Source organism: Semicossyphus pulcher, unplaced genomic scaffold (genome assembly GCF_022749685.1).
Source record: "Semicossyphus pulcher isolate SPU_LCO1_2020_fin unplaced genomic scaffold, fSemPul1.0.p SCAF_18, whole genome shotgun sequence".
NCBI classification, from domain to species: domain Eukaryota; kingdom Metazoa; phylum Chordata; class Actinopteri; order Labriformes; family Labridae; genus Semicossyphus; species Semicossyphus pulcher.
In genome coordinates, this window is record NW_027211691.1 from 22,045,126 (window position 1) to 22,063,152 (window position 18,027).

The 18,027-nt window shown below is 43.1% G+C and overlaps 1 protein-coding gene across 1 annotated transcript in view; it reads left to right on the forward strand.

Moving 5' to 3' along the window:
- Positions 1-631: 631 nt before the first annotated feature.
- The window catches only part of LOC138595990 (A-type potassium channel modulatory protein DPP6-like), a 33,265-nt gene continuing 15,869 nt past the window's right edge, over positions 632-18,027 (forward strand). Inside the window, exons 1-5 of the mRNA XM_069667543.1 lie at positions 632-707; positions 1,168-1,242; positions 4,073-4,125; positions 5,151-5,232; positions 11,260-11,380. Of these exons, the coding sequence (XP_069523644.1) occupies positions 1,171-1,242; positions 4,073-4,125; positions 5,151-5,232; positions 11,260-11,380 (328 nt within the window). The 5' untranslated portion in view covers positions 632-707; positions 1,168-1,170. The remainder of the gene's footprint in view (positions 708-1,167; positions 1,243-4,072; positions 4,126-5,150; positions 5,233-11,259; positions 11,381-18,027) is intronic.

The following is an 18,027-nucleotide window of genomic DNA, read 5'->3' on the forward strand; positions in this document are numbered from 1 at the left end:
TATTTGTGTCACATGGGTACCAGTAGATAATAGTTGCACATTGCCTAATTTAATCCGTCTTTGATGCTAAAAAGCTAATAAAATGAAGCATCCCCAAAAATTTAATTATGTTGTCAGTGCTCAAGAAAACTAATAACCCCATAAACATTGAATACCACATTTTTTAAGGTTATTTTTTCTTGTTTGACACCAGCCAATTTATTTCTAGTGCAACTTCCTGTTCAGAATAAATATGCAGGGAACCAGACAATCCCTTGTTTTATGACTGGCATGTTGGACATCAACTACAATGGAGGGCCAAGTTTATTCCTGAGTACTACTAGATGATCTTTCGCTCTTCCTGTCTCATTTCACAGAGTAACATTTGTTCTCTGCATGCTGGGTGTCCGTTCTGTGTAAGGCGCTTAATTATTGCTCTCTTGTGTTCTGGCTGTAAAAGGGCAGCGAGTGTGTCGGCCCATTTGTCTGACCCACAGGATGAATTTCGAGTTATTGGGTCATAAAGTCTTCTTTCCCCAGGAAGGATTTGTTTTATTTTGAAGGAACTTTTACGGTGATTTTACATGTTACATTTGGGAATGTCTGAAATAATATCTCTCTTTCTCCTTGCAGGTAATGAGCTGTTGTACCGTAACCGTGAAGGCGACGTCGTCAAGCTCAACGTGGACACAGATGAGAAGACCATCTTGGTGCATAACAAGAAGTTTGTAAGTCTTTTGTCACCTTCTCTTCACTCTGACTTTCTCACAATCACAGGACTAAAGATCTGACCATGGCTGCTCAAGAAATAAATTAAAACTTTTCTCATAGTGTCAGCAAATCAAAGCAGCCAAAGCCCCTTTCTTTTTTTAGAGCTGAATCAAATGATCCATTCTTACTTTGAAATGTGAGCTGCATAGTTAAAACTTTGGGGCGTGCCCAAGTGGGGAAAAGATGGAGAAGTAGCGTCAGTGCTGCAGTGGCTTGGGTGACGACACACAACATTATGTCTGCCATCAAATTGCCAAGCCTCGGTGCAAAGATTAATGCAACTCCCATTTGCTTCAGGAGCAGAGCAATCTGTCAAGCAGTCTTTTAAGGACTAGTTTAATGAAAAAATACCAAGCATGGTTAAAGGTCTTATCTTTTTGTCTTTTTTTCTCTTTTACGTCTGACTTTCCTTCACAGGAAATGTACAAAGCCAGCAAGTACGAGGTGTCTCCTGACATGAAGCATGTGCTGCTGGCCTACAACGTTGCACCGGTGAGCTTCTCATTTGTTTGCTTGTTTTTTGAATTAGCAAACTGACAGCTAAATATGTCAGACGCCTCCGCTTGAGGGGGGGTTTGCGGTGTGTTGGAGGCTCGTAGTGCAGCCAAGGCAGAGACGAGAGGAAGGAGGCAGAGAGGGGAAAGTAATCACGACGGGGTGTGAAGGCCTGTCGCACACCGCTGCCTGTCAGCGATGGCGGCGGGGGCCAACGCACCCGAGTGGAACTGTAGCGAGGGAGGCATAAACACAAACAAACCCCTCGGCGATGCAGCGGCTCGCAGGGAGGGAGATGAGATCGACGGGAGGAACAGGTATTGAGCATATTCACACGGTGGCCATTTTCCTCTGATGTCACCCTCAGGGTTGGAAGCTCAAATGCTGTTATGTTGTCAGGCTGCTTTGTTTCAGGGTGGTAGTCTGACAAATCATTAGCATTTCACTGCTTATAGTTTCATCAGCCACTGAAAGACATGAACATAGTGGGGCAATATTCCACGTTAAACCAACATATTTGTTAACCCCTTAGCTACCGTCAAACAACAGCTAATGTTAGCATTCAGCCCCTTTCTTGCTAATTTTACTGTTAGTTAGAAAGTGACTGAAAGCTAAAATTACTGCTTGATATACTGTTTAGTTTGATATATTATATGATACAATAGTAAAGCAAACATTATGTAGCTAAGGGATAATGTGTAGTGAGCAGGTTGTTATCGCGGAATGGAACCCTGACAGGGAGCAGGACCGTGTTGTGAAGTCGAGGGGTCTTGGTTCACCCTGAGGGGGTGAGCTGCGTCCATAGCAACGGTTAACTCTGTAGCCTTATAAAATAAGCTAATATTACTCACATTAAAATGCGCTAACCTAGCTGTTATTACTCTCATTAAATGGAAACATTTCCACTGATGGTGAAGTAAGACAAAGTCAACAGGACCGCAGGAATCAGCGCAGCACCTGATTGAGGGACACCGCCGTATCCCATACTGTGTTCTGTACCTGTCGTAGCCTTCAGTTTTTTTTGGCGGATTGATATGATTACAGTTAGTCCTCAGGATTGTGTGATAGAGCGGCATCCCTAGCAACGGTCTGTTCTTCAAAACAACAGTCTGTTACCGAGAAATAACAGACCTCGGAATGCCATAATTAACCAATCAGAATCAAGCATTTAACACAGCTGCGTCCTAAAGTGTGATAGTGTTTTATAATTTTTTTAAAATTTTTTTACAATACATTAGGAAAGGATAAAAAAATCTTGCTAACAACATTTTAGCTAGGCAGGTTGAATGCTATCATTATCATGTGATAGTCTTATAAAATTGCAGATTTTAGGAAAGGTGTAAAAATCAACCTAACTTTAATGTTAGCTAGGAAGTGGGTGAAAGCTAACATTGGCTGTAGTCTAATTTGAGCTATTTTGCTAACTTGTTATCAAAGTGTTATGTAGGTAAAACAAATACATTGAATAATCTCACTAGCTGTTGTTTACTTCTTTCTATTTCACAACTGTCACTGTGGAGATTTTCTGTTGTTAGTATGTAAAGGCTGCCGGCAGAATAACAACCTTGTGTTGTTGCCTGATATGAATAGAACACATTAGACACACTAGAGATGGTCTAGTGGGTTGTAATGCATGTGTTTGCATTTGTTATTCCATCCAAACCTCCATCACCTTGATGGATGACAGTCATTCCTCCTATACACTCAGTGAAGCAGCACACAATCGCAGTGGAAAATGCACATTCACACTCTTCATCTGTGTAGCATGGTTATATGGTTCACAGATGCTAATAACAGACAGTGTTTGAATACTAACACATACAAACAGTTCTGTTTGAATGTGAATGTGTCTCCATAGGGCAGTTGCTTCATACATTCCTGCACTGTTGATAAACACTGAAGTTGCTGCATACAAGATGAAACTATTTCACTATCGAAGGAAACCAAGAAAGCTTTCTTTCAAAATCCAAAAAACTTAATTATAATATTTTAATATTTTGTGTTATCTTTGGTTAAATGTCAGGGGCGTTATCTGTAACCAAACCAGGCAGTGATGTTTTTCAGACCCCGGAAGACCCGCTCATAAATGCTGATTGTCTCTTTTCCCATTGCCAGTGGAGTATACTCCCTTCGGTCTCTTTTCTGCTGCGTCACCGTTTGGTGTCGCAAACGCGTCGGGAACAGGGTTAGTAAACAGAAACCTGTCGCCTTATTTCTTCTTCCCCTCGGATCAGAAGAAGCTCTCTCCCCTCGCTGTCTTTCCAGTGTTGCTGCATCTTGCACGAAACAAAAAACAAATTCGCCGTTGTATGTTGTTCTTCTGGATTTACGCGACAGCAGCCAGAACTTCAATGCGCGTCATCGCGAGTAATTTGACCCGGGTCTGTATGCGGTGTTAGCGAGTGTTAGCAAGTTTTTTGACCAATGGGAAAGAGGCTACAGTGTACTGACACAACCACACATGTACCTCACTGCAGCAAGGTGAGACATTAAACCACTAGAGGTCAGCAGCAGCAAGATTTTAGGGTTTGTTAAATTACTCTTTAACCTTTCATTATTATACTAGAGCCGAACTTGGACTCAAGGATGTTGAGATTTTGTAGGTAGAAAGGTCAGAGGTCAAGGTCACTGTGAGCTGTGGCTCTAAAGCTAGCTATGTTTTTATTGCAGTGAAGAATGTTCCTTTTTTTACATACTTCATGTTATTAGTAAGTCTTGTTTAGCCGTAACGTCCCCAGTAAATAAAATAACAAAGGAAACAACTCAGTGTCAATCAAGACGCGAAGGTGAACCTGATGTGCGTCCTCTCCATCTGCTCTCCTTTCAGGTGTACCAGCATTCTTACACAGCCTTCTACATCATCTGCAGTCTGGAGACTCCGTAAGTAGGCGACAGGGCAGCATTGTTCCATTTATATTGTATGTCATTATCCTGTAATATCTCACCTGTCCTCGCTATCTTGCGACACTGAAAGCGACTCATTCCCATCGTTTCTCACCGCAACTCCCACGCAGCACCTCTGACATCAGCTCCATTGTTAACTCTTAATCCTCCTCCGATTCAGTCTGTGAAGTGAAAGAGTTGCGTAGGATTGTGTGACCTCAAGTGGCAGCCAAAGTTGTTAGAACATCTGCAGAATGTTACTTTTTAGTCACTAAAAAACAAGCTTTTCAAACAGCAAACTTCAACTATTTAATGCAATGGTATCTGGATAGGGAGGTCAATAAGACTGGCTGATGTAGAGGGGCTACGATACACTGCAGAATGCTGTAATAATAAATAACTGTCTCTTGTAACGCTTGTGTCCTTCAGTGTTCAAATGTTAAAATATAGCAAAGAAAAAGTCTCTTCTGCAATTTTTTTCGTTTAATTTTGGGTAAAGAACAGAGAAGAAGAGCTAAAAATGTTCTTTATGTCAGTTTAAAAAGCCAGAGCATGTAGCAGTTAGTTAACTTCTAATCTGCAGCCCACATATTATGGGCATGATGTCCAGTGAGCAGACACCTCTCTTATTTCCCTTTAGAATTACTTCAACTACAGGTCACAGTATTAAAGCTCTGTGAGCACCTCCTGTGCTCAAATCTATTTGTGTGCTGCCACCCAGTGGCAACAAGCCAAATAAACCCATCTCAGCTGATGACCTCATTCATCCTCAGCTCCAGACAAAGACGTACAGGCAGCGGCACCTCTAATTCTGCAGCCTGCACTGCGCAGCACTTTCCCCAATAAGGAGAGGTGACACTGTTATAGAGCTCTGGTATTTATAGGTACACTTAAACCTTGTGTTCTTAGATTTTATACACTTGTTCCCCTGCTGCAGCCGTGCTGGGAGCAGACAGTCACCATGTGTAATGTGTCTGCGATTCTGTCTGATGGCATTGTTTCCCCCTGTGTGTGCACCCCAGGGAGACGTGGAACTTGAACCCTCCAGAGGTGCGAAATGCTCAGCTGCAGTACGCAGGCTGGGGACCCCAGGGACAGCAACTGGTAAGAACTACAATTTCCATGAAGTCCCTGGTCTCATCTCTGTCTGCTGACCTGCGATGTTTCAAATTAACATTCAATCTATTGAGATTTAATGAGTTGCACAAGTTAAAAACACATACGGTAAACAGAAAAACATACGGATTACAAGAATACATTTAATATGAATTAGGGAGAAGTAACCATGTGCAAATTGTGTGCAAAGTTCCAGCATGCAGTGTCCTTTACTGACTGAGAATTAATGATTTAAGGGAAATTTATATCGGCCCTTGATGAGAGTGCTGGAATGAGTGATGAGGGGTGTGAAAGGTAATTGTGTTTCCTTAGTTTAATCCTGCAGTATTGATTTTTTTGCTACTTTTTGGGGGGCTATTTGGTGAAGTTGATATGGCTTATTTAGACATGCAGCAGGTACGGTGCAACATTAGCAGTCATACTCACTCTGTTTAAACTTGGGTTTGCTCTCCGCTTAGCTCCATTTACAGGGCAGGGACGTGGATTTTAGGGACGGCAAGTGTTCTTGTTTCCATTTGTAGTACGATTGTAGTCCAAGTTATATTAACCAATCACGTATCAGCAGGCAGCGGCATATGCAGGAAAAACAGTCCGAGTGGAGAGCAAAAGCAGGCAGAGCGTCATAATGACATCCCGGCTCCCATCAGTGTCATCTGACGATGATTTAGCTTCTTATGAATCTCTATAAACAGACATCTGCAGCAGGTTCAGCTAACAATCTGTTCTATATGTAAAATTCAACTTGAGATAAATTCTTTTGACGCTGTGTGACGAAAACCGTTCAGTGTTTAGATTTCCCGATTTCCTTGAATGCATCAGAAATGATCCGATCCGACCTCCGTTCAGCAAACGAGCATTTTAAAAGTAGTTTTCTTCTCCTCTTGAGGACAGACCTGACAAAGCTTCATTTTCACTTTTTACTAATCTGCATCATGATGTTGAAATTTTGGCAAAGGTGAGACCCGTTAATTAAAGTCAATCACAAGAAAAAACGGTTCTTTTTCTGTGAACAAAGCAGGATGCGGATAAGAATGTCTTGGCTGGAAGTCGTTAATTGCTAACCGCTGGCTACACGCCCAGCATGTTCACTGTTGTCCCCAGAGGCGATATCGCCGTCGGACTATAGCCGATGGGATCCAAGATTGGCTCTCTACCAACTCCTTAGGCACTTGTTCACCTCTTTAGTCGGTTATGCTTCTCTGTGTTCGCCAGCTAGTAGTTTACTTTATCTGTATGTTTGTGCTTGACACGGTGCGTGTTATTTTTTAGATTAATCGGAACACTGACGCTAAAATGCTCTTTCGAGTCGAGTGAAACAGCACAGTTTGGTGGAGATTCTCTGTGGGCATACATTAGCATGAGTGATACCTTCTACAAAAATGCAGTCATTTGATCCGTTGTTAATACAAAACTATTCATAGGCGCAGCTTTAAGGTTACTTGGTTCGCATAGTAATGTACCGGTGTCAAATCCTTTGAAGGTTGCAGCCGATGGAGGTGGGTCATGATTTGCATAGAACAAAACTAATGATGCATTCAAGTGCTCCCTGTCCAATTACAAAGTCAGATATTTCAGGAAATTAACCTGAGACGGCTGACTGAATATCACTTGTAAAAAGGGCCAGGTTCCATCAGACCAGAGGTTAGAGTCAGAGCGGTGACATTTCACTTTAGGACACAAGAGAACTGGGTTGTGGTAACTGTATTAAAATAGCTTCAAATTTCCCTCTGATTCACAAGATGTCAAAACAAACAATGGACTTAATGTCAAACTCCTGTTATTTGCATCCTCAAGTATCTTACAAGTGATTGATGAGCCCCTGAACACAAATATCCAATAATTTTACAACCCTTTTTCTGGCTCAATGAGCTGACAAGGAACACCTGAATGCTCCATTACACCAACCAATTGACCAGCACACAGTGGATTATGGGAAACCAAGGTCTGCAAAGGATTTACAGGTTGTTTCATCCGGATTTGGTGGAAAGACGTTGACATGTGACGTGAAACAGGCCTTGTTATTCTGTTAAGTCAAAGTTGGTCTAGACCAATGACTGTATATAAAGATGGACAACGCGTCTCCATCTGCTCCCATTGTACGTAATTGATGCCAAAATAGCCCCTGCGATAGGCGTTGCCATCTTGCGATGGTGACGTCATACGGAGCCAGAGTCTGCGCAGTAGAGATCGGCGAGTGAAGCGGCCGTAGCCACTTCCGCTAACCCAAACACACACTTGACTTACCGAAAAAACAGCAAGGATCCCGCACACCGGCGTGTTTAACAGCAGAACAGCTTCTTGTGTTGGTCTGAGGTTAACGTTCACAGGTATGGAAACTTCAATGACTGTTGTGATTGTTTTAGTTACGTTTCTACTCGCGGATCGTCCTCCACTCTGCTCACCCGGAACAGATCGGCTGCAGGAGCCGAATTTGTCAACAGAGCTGTCAATCATCATTTTGACAGCTTCAAATAACTAATTAAAAATAAACTTGTCAGAAAAATGAACACTTGGACGTAAATCAGCATGATAATAACTAACTATAATGACATAAACCATGTTTGAGAAAAATGTATCGGGCTTGTATTTTGATTTTATAGTTTGACTCATGTCCCATCTGTTAACATGGAGGAGGTGGGCTATATGAGCTGTACTGCAGCCAGTCAGCAGGGGGCACCTGAAATGTTTTGGCTTCACTTTTAGGGAGCTGTCATGTCGTCCATCTTTTTATACAGTTTATGGTCTAGACATATAGAAGAAACTCGATATTGAGACTCGAGATAATCTTAATATTTCAGAAAGAGCATTTCCCTTAAGACGATAGTGTAGTTTAAGTTTGATTGCTTGAAAACAGTACACACAAACTCTTTTGTTCCTCAGGGTCTAAATCATCCTAATGATTCATTCAGATTTCCCAGTAAACAAATCTCAAAATTAAACACTGATGTTCGAAAGCACAAGAAGCAATGGTCCTTTGCAAGTCCTCCAAGATGAGTCATTTTCCGCCTCCATCATCACACAGTCAAACTTGTCGTAGTATTAATGAGCCTCAGTTGCTCGGTTTGCGGGGCTGTAACTGATAACATCCAGCAGCACAATGCTATTAATTACCTGTTATCTCGTCGGTGGATTAATTAACACAGTTGCTAGATTGATATAGCCTCCAGTCTCCCACCATTAGTCATGAAGTGGTTTGACTTCCATCAGGCGGGTTATGTTAGCGTGAAACTGAGCAGCTACTGGTTTCCCTCAAGGTTCAGATGTCCTCTGCTGAGGTGGAGGTTAAAGTTGAGAGACTTCCAATAGCTAAAACAAGCTAACAAAGTCTGCAAGCCAACACATGCGCCATCATATTTAGACGTCTAATATAAATCAGCCCACCTGTTATGCTCCCATATCCCTTATGCGCTTAATTAAATCACATAAGCGCATGTATGCCCATATGTACACCCACAAACACAGCTGTTCAGCCACATGTTGAGCTATTTGTTGAGCTAAAGAATAACTTGGTAAATAAGTGGCATCATATGTCCATGTGTCTGCACAAAGATGTTTCTTACATTTTTTGAGGACAGATAATCCCCTTGTGGATGGGAGACTTTCTTTTTCCTTCCAAAAAATCCTCAACATGTCGCTGACAATTCACACAATCAAAGTTTGGATGCTCTGCCCCTGGAGGCCAACTCCACCACGGGAAATTGGAAAACTGTCATTGTAGGCTCAGTTTTGCACTTCCATTAAGTTGGGGGACTTTCAAGATTAATACTGATCTGAAAAACTCTGAAACTTACACTTCCAATAAGGCATCTTGATAGCATCTTTCTTTCTGCCTTTCTGGCTAATGCTAATCTTTCAAAGTCCACCTAAAGTCGAGCTGAAGCGGCATTTCGAGAGTATCTAGCTTCCGTATCGTGACGTATTTCCCAGTGAAACAGGACGTGCAGGCGGGACATATCATTAAAGGGATTTGATTTGATCGTTGAGAAGTGGGCATAGACAGAAGTTCTCCACAGTGCAGTAGCTAGCTAACTGACCGAGCGTTCTTGGTGCTCTGCGGCTAAATGTTGCAGATTGATTGGTTGAAATTGTTTGGTGCTAGCTTACGTAAGCACGCGTGAATTTTAGTTTTACCAGAAGAAAAAATGATCCGATTTTGATATAAGAATACGAAGAAATGGATTTCGGCCTATATTGTCGAATAGATGCACAATATTACTGGGGATGTGATCTAAAAGGATTAAAATGACTTTAACCACGGCTTGTTGCTTTCTGAGACTTTAGGCAGAGCAGTGCTAAGTGCTAAATGCCAACAACTTTACAATGTCAGTGCTAACATGCTTCGGTGTTACATTAACCATGTGTGAATGTCTTGTGTGTGGTTTGTTAGCATGCACGTTAGCTGAATAGCACTTAACACAAACAACAGCTGAAATCAGAAACCAAGGCCTTACAGAAATTAGCTAGCTAGCTTAAAAAAGAGATAATGTTTACCCCTTTTTACAAGTCTTAGTAGCCTATAGTGTGTAAAGAAAATGTAAGCTAACTAGCACTAAACACAAAGCATAGCTAAGCTAAATACTAAACCAAAGCTTTAGACAACATTGCTAGCCTGCTAAAACTTGCCTCCAGTCCAAAACCAAAATTTACAGATCAGTCTTTAAAAACGTACTCCTCATATAAAGTAAAGCTGTGAAATTGGTGCAACTGTGTTGGGGCAGTTTCCGTTGGTGTATATGCTATCGTTCTATGCAGACCAAACACAAACTAAACTTGAGTAGCAAAGTTTCTATAGTTTCCTCCAAATGCTCCGTCTGAGGATAGATGTGGATGCCAGCCATCCCTGGCAGAGTCGCACCTTCCTTCCGAGAACGGGGCCAGGTCTTCTCTCTGTGCTGTGGCCTAGATTAGCTTCTATACAGGGACTCTTCAGCAAAGTGTCACTAAACCACCTGGGCCCCCGGCTTACGTCTCCTCAAGAGAAAGTAATTGTGACACATTTGTGTTACTTCAAAAAAAGATGCAGGGTAAGCTGGAGAAACCTTTTTGCTAGCTACTGCGGCTAACAAAGGCCAGACGTAGTGTATCATAAGATATTGCAAGATGATAAATGAAAGTAAGCTCATGTGGTGGTGTTGTCTTTGTAGCATTGAACCTTTTTTTTACACAAGAAATAAAACACCAACATGCAACTCCTGTAAGCAGTTCCTGTCATGGATTTCCTGCTGAATGTCGTTCTGCCAGTTAGCCGTCTCAGAGTAAATATTTTTTCAAGAATCATTCGCAAACTGATACCATGATACCGGCTCGAGGCCAAGATATTCCATAATCCTTGAGATACTGAGTGAACCCTTTTCTGTAATAGCCTGCGATTGATTTCAGCGCGGCATTAAGGCTGTAACATTTTAAAATTCTAGCCTCGAGAGCAGGCCCGCCCTACCACGCTCACCCTGGGTGCTGATGATCTATTATTCTCTGTAATGAAAGAATTGACCTTCAGATATGTTGGAGGCCCCACAGGCCTGTGGAGGAGTCGGAGTTTGGTTCCAAGGTTTTGCCTTCTTATCAGAAATTAAAGACTTCTCCTTTCTTCTCGGTATTTTGTCAAAAACTTTGTTCTTCCTTGAATAAAAAGGCGCTCTTGTCGATATGTTTACAGATCTCTTTTGTGTGAGAGGTAAAAAAGAAGCACCGCCCTTTGTGTGTTTTGACCCTCGGGCTGATCTTAAGCATTGATAGCATGACTTCTGCCTTACCCAGGTCTCCCACTTGCGGTTAAACCTCTTTGTATAAATACCACACCATCCCCAGGATACTTCTCGGGCGTGTCAATAATAATAACGATAAATAAAAAGATTTTCACTGTAAGGATAATCCGTGGAGGAAGGCTGTCAGTCAGGGTCAGATAAAGATCAGCTTGAAGGTACCAGGACTTGAAAAAGAAGCTCTTTTCATGGGTTTTGCTTTTTGGTTGGTTCAAGTTTGAAAATATGTTTCCTCTCTTTCTGGCTTTTATAGATATTTATTTTTGAGAACAACATCTACTATCGCTCTACGGTGGAGAGTCGCTCCATTCGTCTGGTGTCTACCGGCAAGGAGGGCGTCATCTTCAATGGGCTCAGTGACTGGCTGTATGAAGGTAAGGCTGAACACATTTTTCCATTAGAGGAAAAGTTAAACTTTTTGGGAATTCCACGGTTTGAATCATACCAGACATACATCTGTGTTTGGAGTATCAAGCCTGAACCGAGACACAGTTTGCAGTTTTGCAGTAAAAGTAATAATCTTGACGATTTACATTTAAATAAATGTCTGTTAAGTCACTATCTGTCGCCGAATGAGGTAACACAATGGTGATTGAGCCTATGGCCCACTGATGAAAGCCTTTATATTTGCAGTATTACAGACTGGGTGTCTGTGGCAACCCAGTTAGTGACACGTTTTCCATCAGCCAGCAGTGGTTGGTCTGCCAGAGAAGGTAGGCGGAGCCAAGCGGCTGCTTTTCCGGTCTCTGTAAGTGGTGCTAGTAAACAGTAATCTACTATGGCTGAACAAACAAAGAAAAGATGGATGACTACAGATACAACTTCAAAAATAAGAGAAAATCCAAAGAAAAAGAAACAAACTCGACGCTCAGATGAAGCAAACAGTCTAAAAAGGAAAGCGACCGTCAGCCAGGAAAATCAAGAGTTACAACCGGAGCCAACCGTGGACGTCACACATGCAGCACTGTCTGAATATCTGGGAAGTGTGCTCCCGCAATTACTGTTTATCACCACAGGTGCCGCCAACGAAACTGAGATCTTCCAGATTATAACTTAAAAATAAACTAAACTAAAATAAGGTAAATGTCCTATGTTTCCCAAAATCTCCAACTATTGTTTTAAAGTGACAACTTGGCTTACACAAACTCATTCTACTTACCCTCAGATGTATTTAGCAGACGTTTTTGAGACTGTAAATAGGGACACAGTTAGCCTGGTTGTCATCCAGCCTGCAGCTTTAAAGCTCATAAGATTAATACTGCATCTGGCCAAGAAATAATCCCGCTCATAATCTCACAAAAATCGGAGAATTGTCATTTATCCACTTTGGTTTTCTATGAATTTCACCAAAAAAGATTCAGAATGTCCAACGTCTGTGCTGTTTTGCCTTGTTTCTAGTCTTCATTCTAAACAAAGCTAATCCCTACTGGCCATCATCTAACTCTCAGCGAATGAGCTTATTTCCCAAACTACTTTTTTCAGGCGGCCGTAGTCTATGAAGTAATTTAGGTTCCAAAACTGTAGGCACCAAACCCTCACGGGGGTTACATGATAAACTGAAAGGGGTGCTTTACAGGAAGGAAAGAAGACAAAACATACTTCCACATTTTAGGAGGGGTTGCAAGTACAGAATACTTAATTTTCAAGGTCATAAGGTAAAAAGGTTGAAAACTGCAGACTTAAGTCGTGATGACCAATATGGAAAATATGTTTAATGAGCCCCTTTCCTCCCCGGTCCTCCCTTTTCTATCCCATTACTCTAATTTGAAGGTTCTGCAGATACACATGTATCAGGGAGTAATGACATGAGACAGTCTGCCTCCCCAGCGTCTGCAGCCGCGTTAGTATTTTTGGCGTGTAGCTTTTGATCTCCTGCAGGTGAATTAAAAATGGAAACTCTGTCAATTTGCCTCTGCTTTACACCAGCCCTGTAAATGAATAAATGTTCTACATGGGTTGATTTGCATTAATTCAGCGGTGGCGTGTGTTGTACACACTCTGATACAGATGTCAAGGTTCTCTCCAGGCGTCAGTGCCGACGATCAAAGCTCACCTGTGTGCCTCGCAGTGAAAAAACGTGTTAGCATTCAGCTAATGAACGTCTATCTGCTGCGCTGGGTGAACTCTCTGCTCCAGTGGAACAGCGTTTTAATAACGGAGCGAGAGGGAGATGAGGAGCAGCGAGCAGATAGATGTAAAGACAGACTTTGATCTGAGCTGTAGATCTTCGAGTAGCGCTTTAAAACAATACGTTTGTGTTTGATAATGTGAATAGCTGCTACGCAGGAGGTATCTGCGGATTTACAAGCTGTGACACAGAGGTTATCTGAGGTCATCCGCGCAGCAGGACGAGCGCTGTGCGGCTGCTTCAGACATGCTCTGTGTTTTTGTTCAATCTTATCAACCCTCAGCGCCTCTTATCTCCCGCATCAGCCGGCCTGACATTGGAAACCACGTCCATACTTCAAGAGCGGTATCCACTCTCAGCCATTCAAACATTAATCAGAGCGTTATTACAGTGTCGGACCCCCTGACTCATATTAATGCGCTGCTCAGGGTCATTTACGCTCGTTTTTTATTGACCAAATAAAACCTTCACCAGGAGATAAAACACACAATAAGCTTTCTAATGTTGCATTCATATCAGATAAAACATTGATATATATTGAACACAGTATCTGAGGATAATGAGATATTTTTAAAGGTAAGAGGTCGGCTTAAACTAATTATTAATAATCATGGTTGCTTTGGTTTTGATCTAAGGTTAAAATCTTCAGTTTCAGTTTCAATAATGTAAGAGCAGCTTTGAATGAACTGTTTGCTCATTTTGGAGGCTGGACTGTAGTTTTACTTTTGTGGATAGCGTTGGAGCCATGAAGACAGGGCTGAGCGTTGTGGTTGTGCTCATTGCTACTCCTCATTTACTCCTTTACCACCAAAATTAGCGCGTTGACGCCGGTTTTTCAGACCCGCTAATAAATGCCGATTGTCTCTTTTCCCATTGCCAGTGGAGTATACACCTGTCGACCTCTTTTCTGTCACCGTCTGACGTCACAAACGAGCCGGAGACAGGGTTAGCAAACAGTGAAGATGTTACGGTGGTTAGGTCTTTATTGTATCAATCCCTCATTCAGTCTGTTCATCAAACTCGCCGGCAACAAATTTGGAACGATGTTCGAGCGCTGCTCAGGCGGAGACGGGCAGAATTTGTAGCTGAGATGACAAGGAGTCGCAGAAGTTACCGACGGAGCATAGCATCGCACTGGAAAGGGGGGCGGAGATTACACAGGTCGACACAGGTTTGTGTTCCCATCAATTCCGATCGGAGCTGAGGCGATAATTACCCGGGTCTACTGCAGAGTGATTTGACCCAGGTCTGAATGCCGATTGTAACCTTTCCCTTTAAGCAAAAAAGCCGGGTGTTAGCGGGTTTTTTGACCAGTGGGAAAAAGGCTTTAGTTTCAGTGTCAGTTCAGGGAAATCCTTATACAACTTCCTTGTTTTACGACATTCTGGTATTCTGTTATGCACAACGCCAGGTTTCATAAGAAGTCCTTTTTGGCAAGCGCAGAGTCCTGACCTCCACCCCGTCCAGTCGCTTATGACTGAGTTAGAACTCCGACTGCGAGCCAGGCCTCATCATCCCACATCAGCGGCCGACCTCACTGATGCTCGTGTGGCTGACTGGGAGCAAATCCCTGCAGCCCGGTTCCTAAATCTTTTGGAAAGCTTTTGGAAAGAGAGGAAGCTGTTATGGTTCAGAATGAGATATTTAACAATGATGGGGGAAAAAAATGGACTCCAAGCATCTGAAAATGACGCATCTTTATTTTTGCCATTGCTCTAAAAGTCCCTTTTCCTTCCCATTAATGATAAATCCCTTCTGAAAAAGCTCTGTAAGTCTGTAAATAGATTTGGCGTGGGCCCAGTGTTGATGCCAGCATCTGCAGGGGAGCTTAGCAGCCGCGCCAGGTTGTGTAATGTTTACATTCATCAGAGAGTCTGCGGGGCAGAAGATTTTCATGCTAATGACTCAGACTGTGCTCTGGCCAAGGTCAAGCTGAAGCTCAGACTGCCGCCGAGGAGGAGAAATGAGGTCTTAAGCTCTGACTGTCGCTGCGCGGCAGATTTGATGCAGAGGGGTGAAAGGTCGGCATATAATCTCCTGGGCTTGGATACCCTCTGGAGGCACTGCTGTTTAATCCATGTGTGTGTGTGTGTGTACATATAGGAGACAGAAAGAGATGGTAGAGGGGGAAAATAACAATTAAAGAGACCCTGTGGGCTGTGAGTAATAGTCCAAACCACCTCAGGAGAGTCTGGAGTGTTCTGTCATCTGCCAACTGTCTGATTATGGAGGCCGCACTGATAGTGACACATCCTGCAATGTGACGCAGCCCAAGGAAAAGACAAACTGTTTATTGGGGCTCTGGTGCGCTGAGATAAAACTGCGGCGTCGCTTTGATTTGAGTCATGTTTGCCCCGTAGATGTTTGGTTAGATGACTGTTTGCATCGAGAGGCTCGTTGGTAGAGCCGTGTCTGTTTATCGGCCGGCTTGTGGCTGAGCCCGCGGGCCGTCGAGTTACGGCATAATCAACACTCGTGCTGGAAAGGGAAAGGTTAATAAAGGGAAGGAAAACGGCGGTTTGAGTTCGAGCTGAAGCTGAAGTGAGACACACAGTTGGAAATAAGTTTGTAGAACTATTTTAGTGCTTCAAATCGACAGATTGTCACACTTAAATCAGGTTTACGAGTCGGTATCAGCGCAATGGGGGACTTAATGAGTTGTTTAGCAAGATTTGGTGTCTGTTTCTTTGATATTGTCGTTGCAGGATACAGATTTAGAGACGCTGGCTTTTTCTTTATTGCCCGTTGATGCACTACAAACCGATGTAGTGGAAGAGAAGTGATGTGTTGTCTGTTCTTTGGCAGGAAGAGGGGTTTGTAATGGCAAGGAAACACAAACAACAGGTTTGTTTGACAGGTGTCTGTGCAAAGAGCAGGTTTTAATGGGTGCTCCAGCTATGTCATATTGCATGTCAAGAAAGGAACAGCAAAGGCCAGGATAACCTGACCTTTAGCCTCATGTATGGGTCAAACTTCAAGGACACTGCAGCCTTCATTTCCCATGATGCATTGTTTTATATAGCAAAAATTCTGAGCATTTTCTTCCTGCATCTTTTCCCTCTTCTCGTGAGAAAATGTCTCCGAAGATGCCGAGCAAAATCTCACCTCACTCTGTCATGTGCGTTTCTATTCCTGATTAATCGCCGCTTCAGTCAGCACTGTGGCAACTGTACAGTATTTATAGTAGCAGCTGCTTCTCTGGCATGCTTTCAGGCGTGTTGGGTGGAACACTGGAATGTCATGTCATCTCACCAACCTGCGCTTCACAGCAGAAGGAAGAGGGCGTGTCTCTGCTGTCTGCATACAGTGATTCTCCAGGCTGAAATACATTCAGATTTTCTGGGGTCATTTTTTTCTTGTATGACCGGCACAGGTGGCCGTAGCATCGATGCAAGTGTTGCCTGTGAATGGCGGGATGAAGTGCAAAGGGATGAATGTTCAGACATCACAAGAGGGAAGTTATTCGACTCTAAAAACAGAATAATCTGCACACTGAGATCTGAGCATTTTCTTCTGTGCAGTACTTCCACTCTGCTTTTTACATGTGACACTGCTGCCCTCTGTTGGAAACATGTGGTCGTTTTATGCAGGAGCAGTGACCTTATCTTCACAAACTTTGCTAGACTTAGTATTCTTACTAATAGCAAGACATGAACTAAATGCACCCTTCTTTTTCTCATCAGTCCAGCCTGCCTGCATATGTCACCTTGCTCTCATTAATCCCCCTCAGCCCCTTGACTTATAGTATCTCATGCATTAATAATGACCTTTACTAAGTGAATAATGTAGTCTGCAGCGCAGGATGGGGAACAAGCAGCGAGGAGATGAGCTTTAGTAATCATCACAGTGAGGCGTCTGGAAACAGAAGGAGACTCATTACTTAAGAGAAAGAAATGAGAGAACGTGCTTCACTTCCTCTCGTTGCTCTCATCCTCTTTTGTCGCCTCACTTTCTTTCACGTACACATCAAGATGCTTCTAGAAACTTTCTCTCCGCCTTGCCAAGGTGACTGGGCGTCCCCCGGCCGAGCGGATCCGACAGCCCGGCGTTTCCACTCCACGTGGAAAGCTTTTTAAGCCGCCGCTGGTTGGAGTCAGCAGGCGGGCGGAGGAGGACGAAGTGGCCATGTGGGAAATATTTTTTATTATTTTCCGTCATTTGCAAATGCAAGCAAAATGCTGCACCGTGCTGCCCCGCTCATCATCAGGCAGTGGGAAACAATCACTCCCTGCTGAGGGTGCAGGTGGAGAGCAAAATGCTACTATTAGCTTCTTTCTCTGGTCAGGTCACTGCTTTAGAGATGTCTGTTTTATCTTAGCAGTGTCCAACAGAAAGATGCTACAGGCACATTTGCATTAGAAAACAAATGTGAATAAGCGCCTGTACCGGGGCTGTTTGTCGAACGTTCCCGCATATCAAGTAATTCCACCAAGCGTGCACGCTTAATGAAAATGCTAATTGGTAGTTGATGTCTATTAATTCCCCAAAGCCAGCACCCAGTCCCACAGATAAACAGCATTAATGAAATTTTAATTGCAAAAGTTGATTTAAATGTAGCCGGTGGCGCGCTGTAACAATAAGTCCAAGTGTTTCGATGCCGTCTGCGTCGTCGCCGACAGACTCCATAATGAAGTCGAGTCGTCACGGCCGAGCTTTACGTTGTCAGAAAGTTCCCTTAGTGAGATTTTATTTGCATAATTTCTTAATAACTCACTGCGTGTTTACAGAGTTGGTGTGTGTTTGTGTGTGTGTAGCAGAGATGAAGGACCCGGGCTGCTCTCGTCCCTCGTTGTGTTCCCTCTGTCTGTAGAACAAGAGTGTGTGTGATTGCTACATGACTTTAAATACACACACCTGCACTCAGAGGGTCTCAAGGGGTCCCTTTAGGTTGAA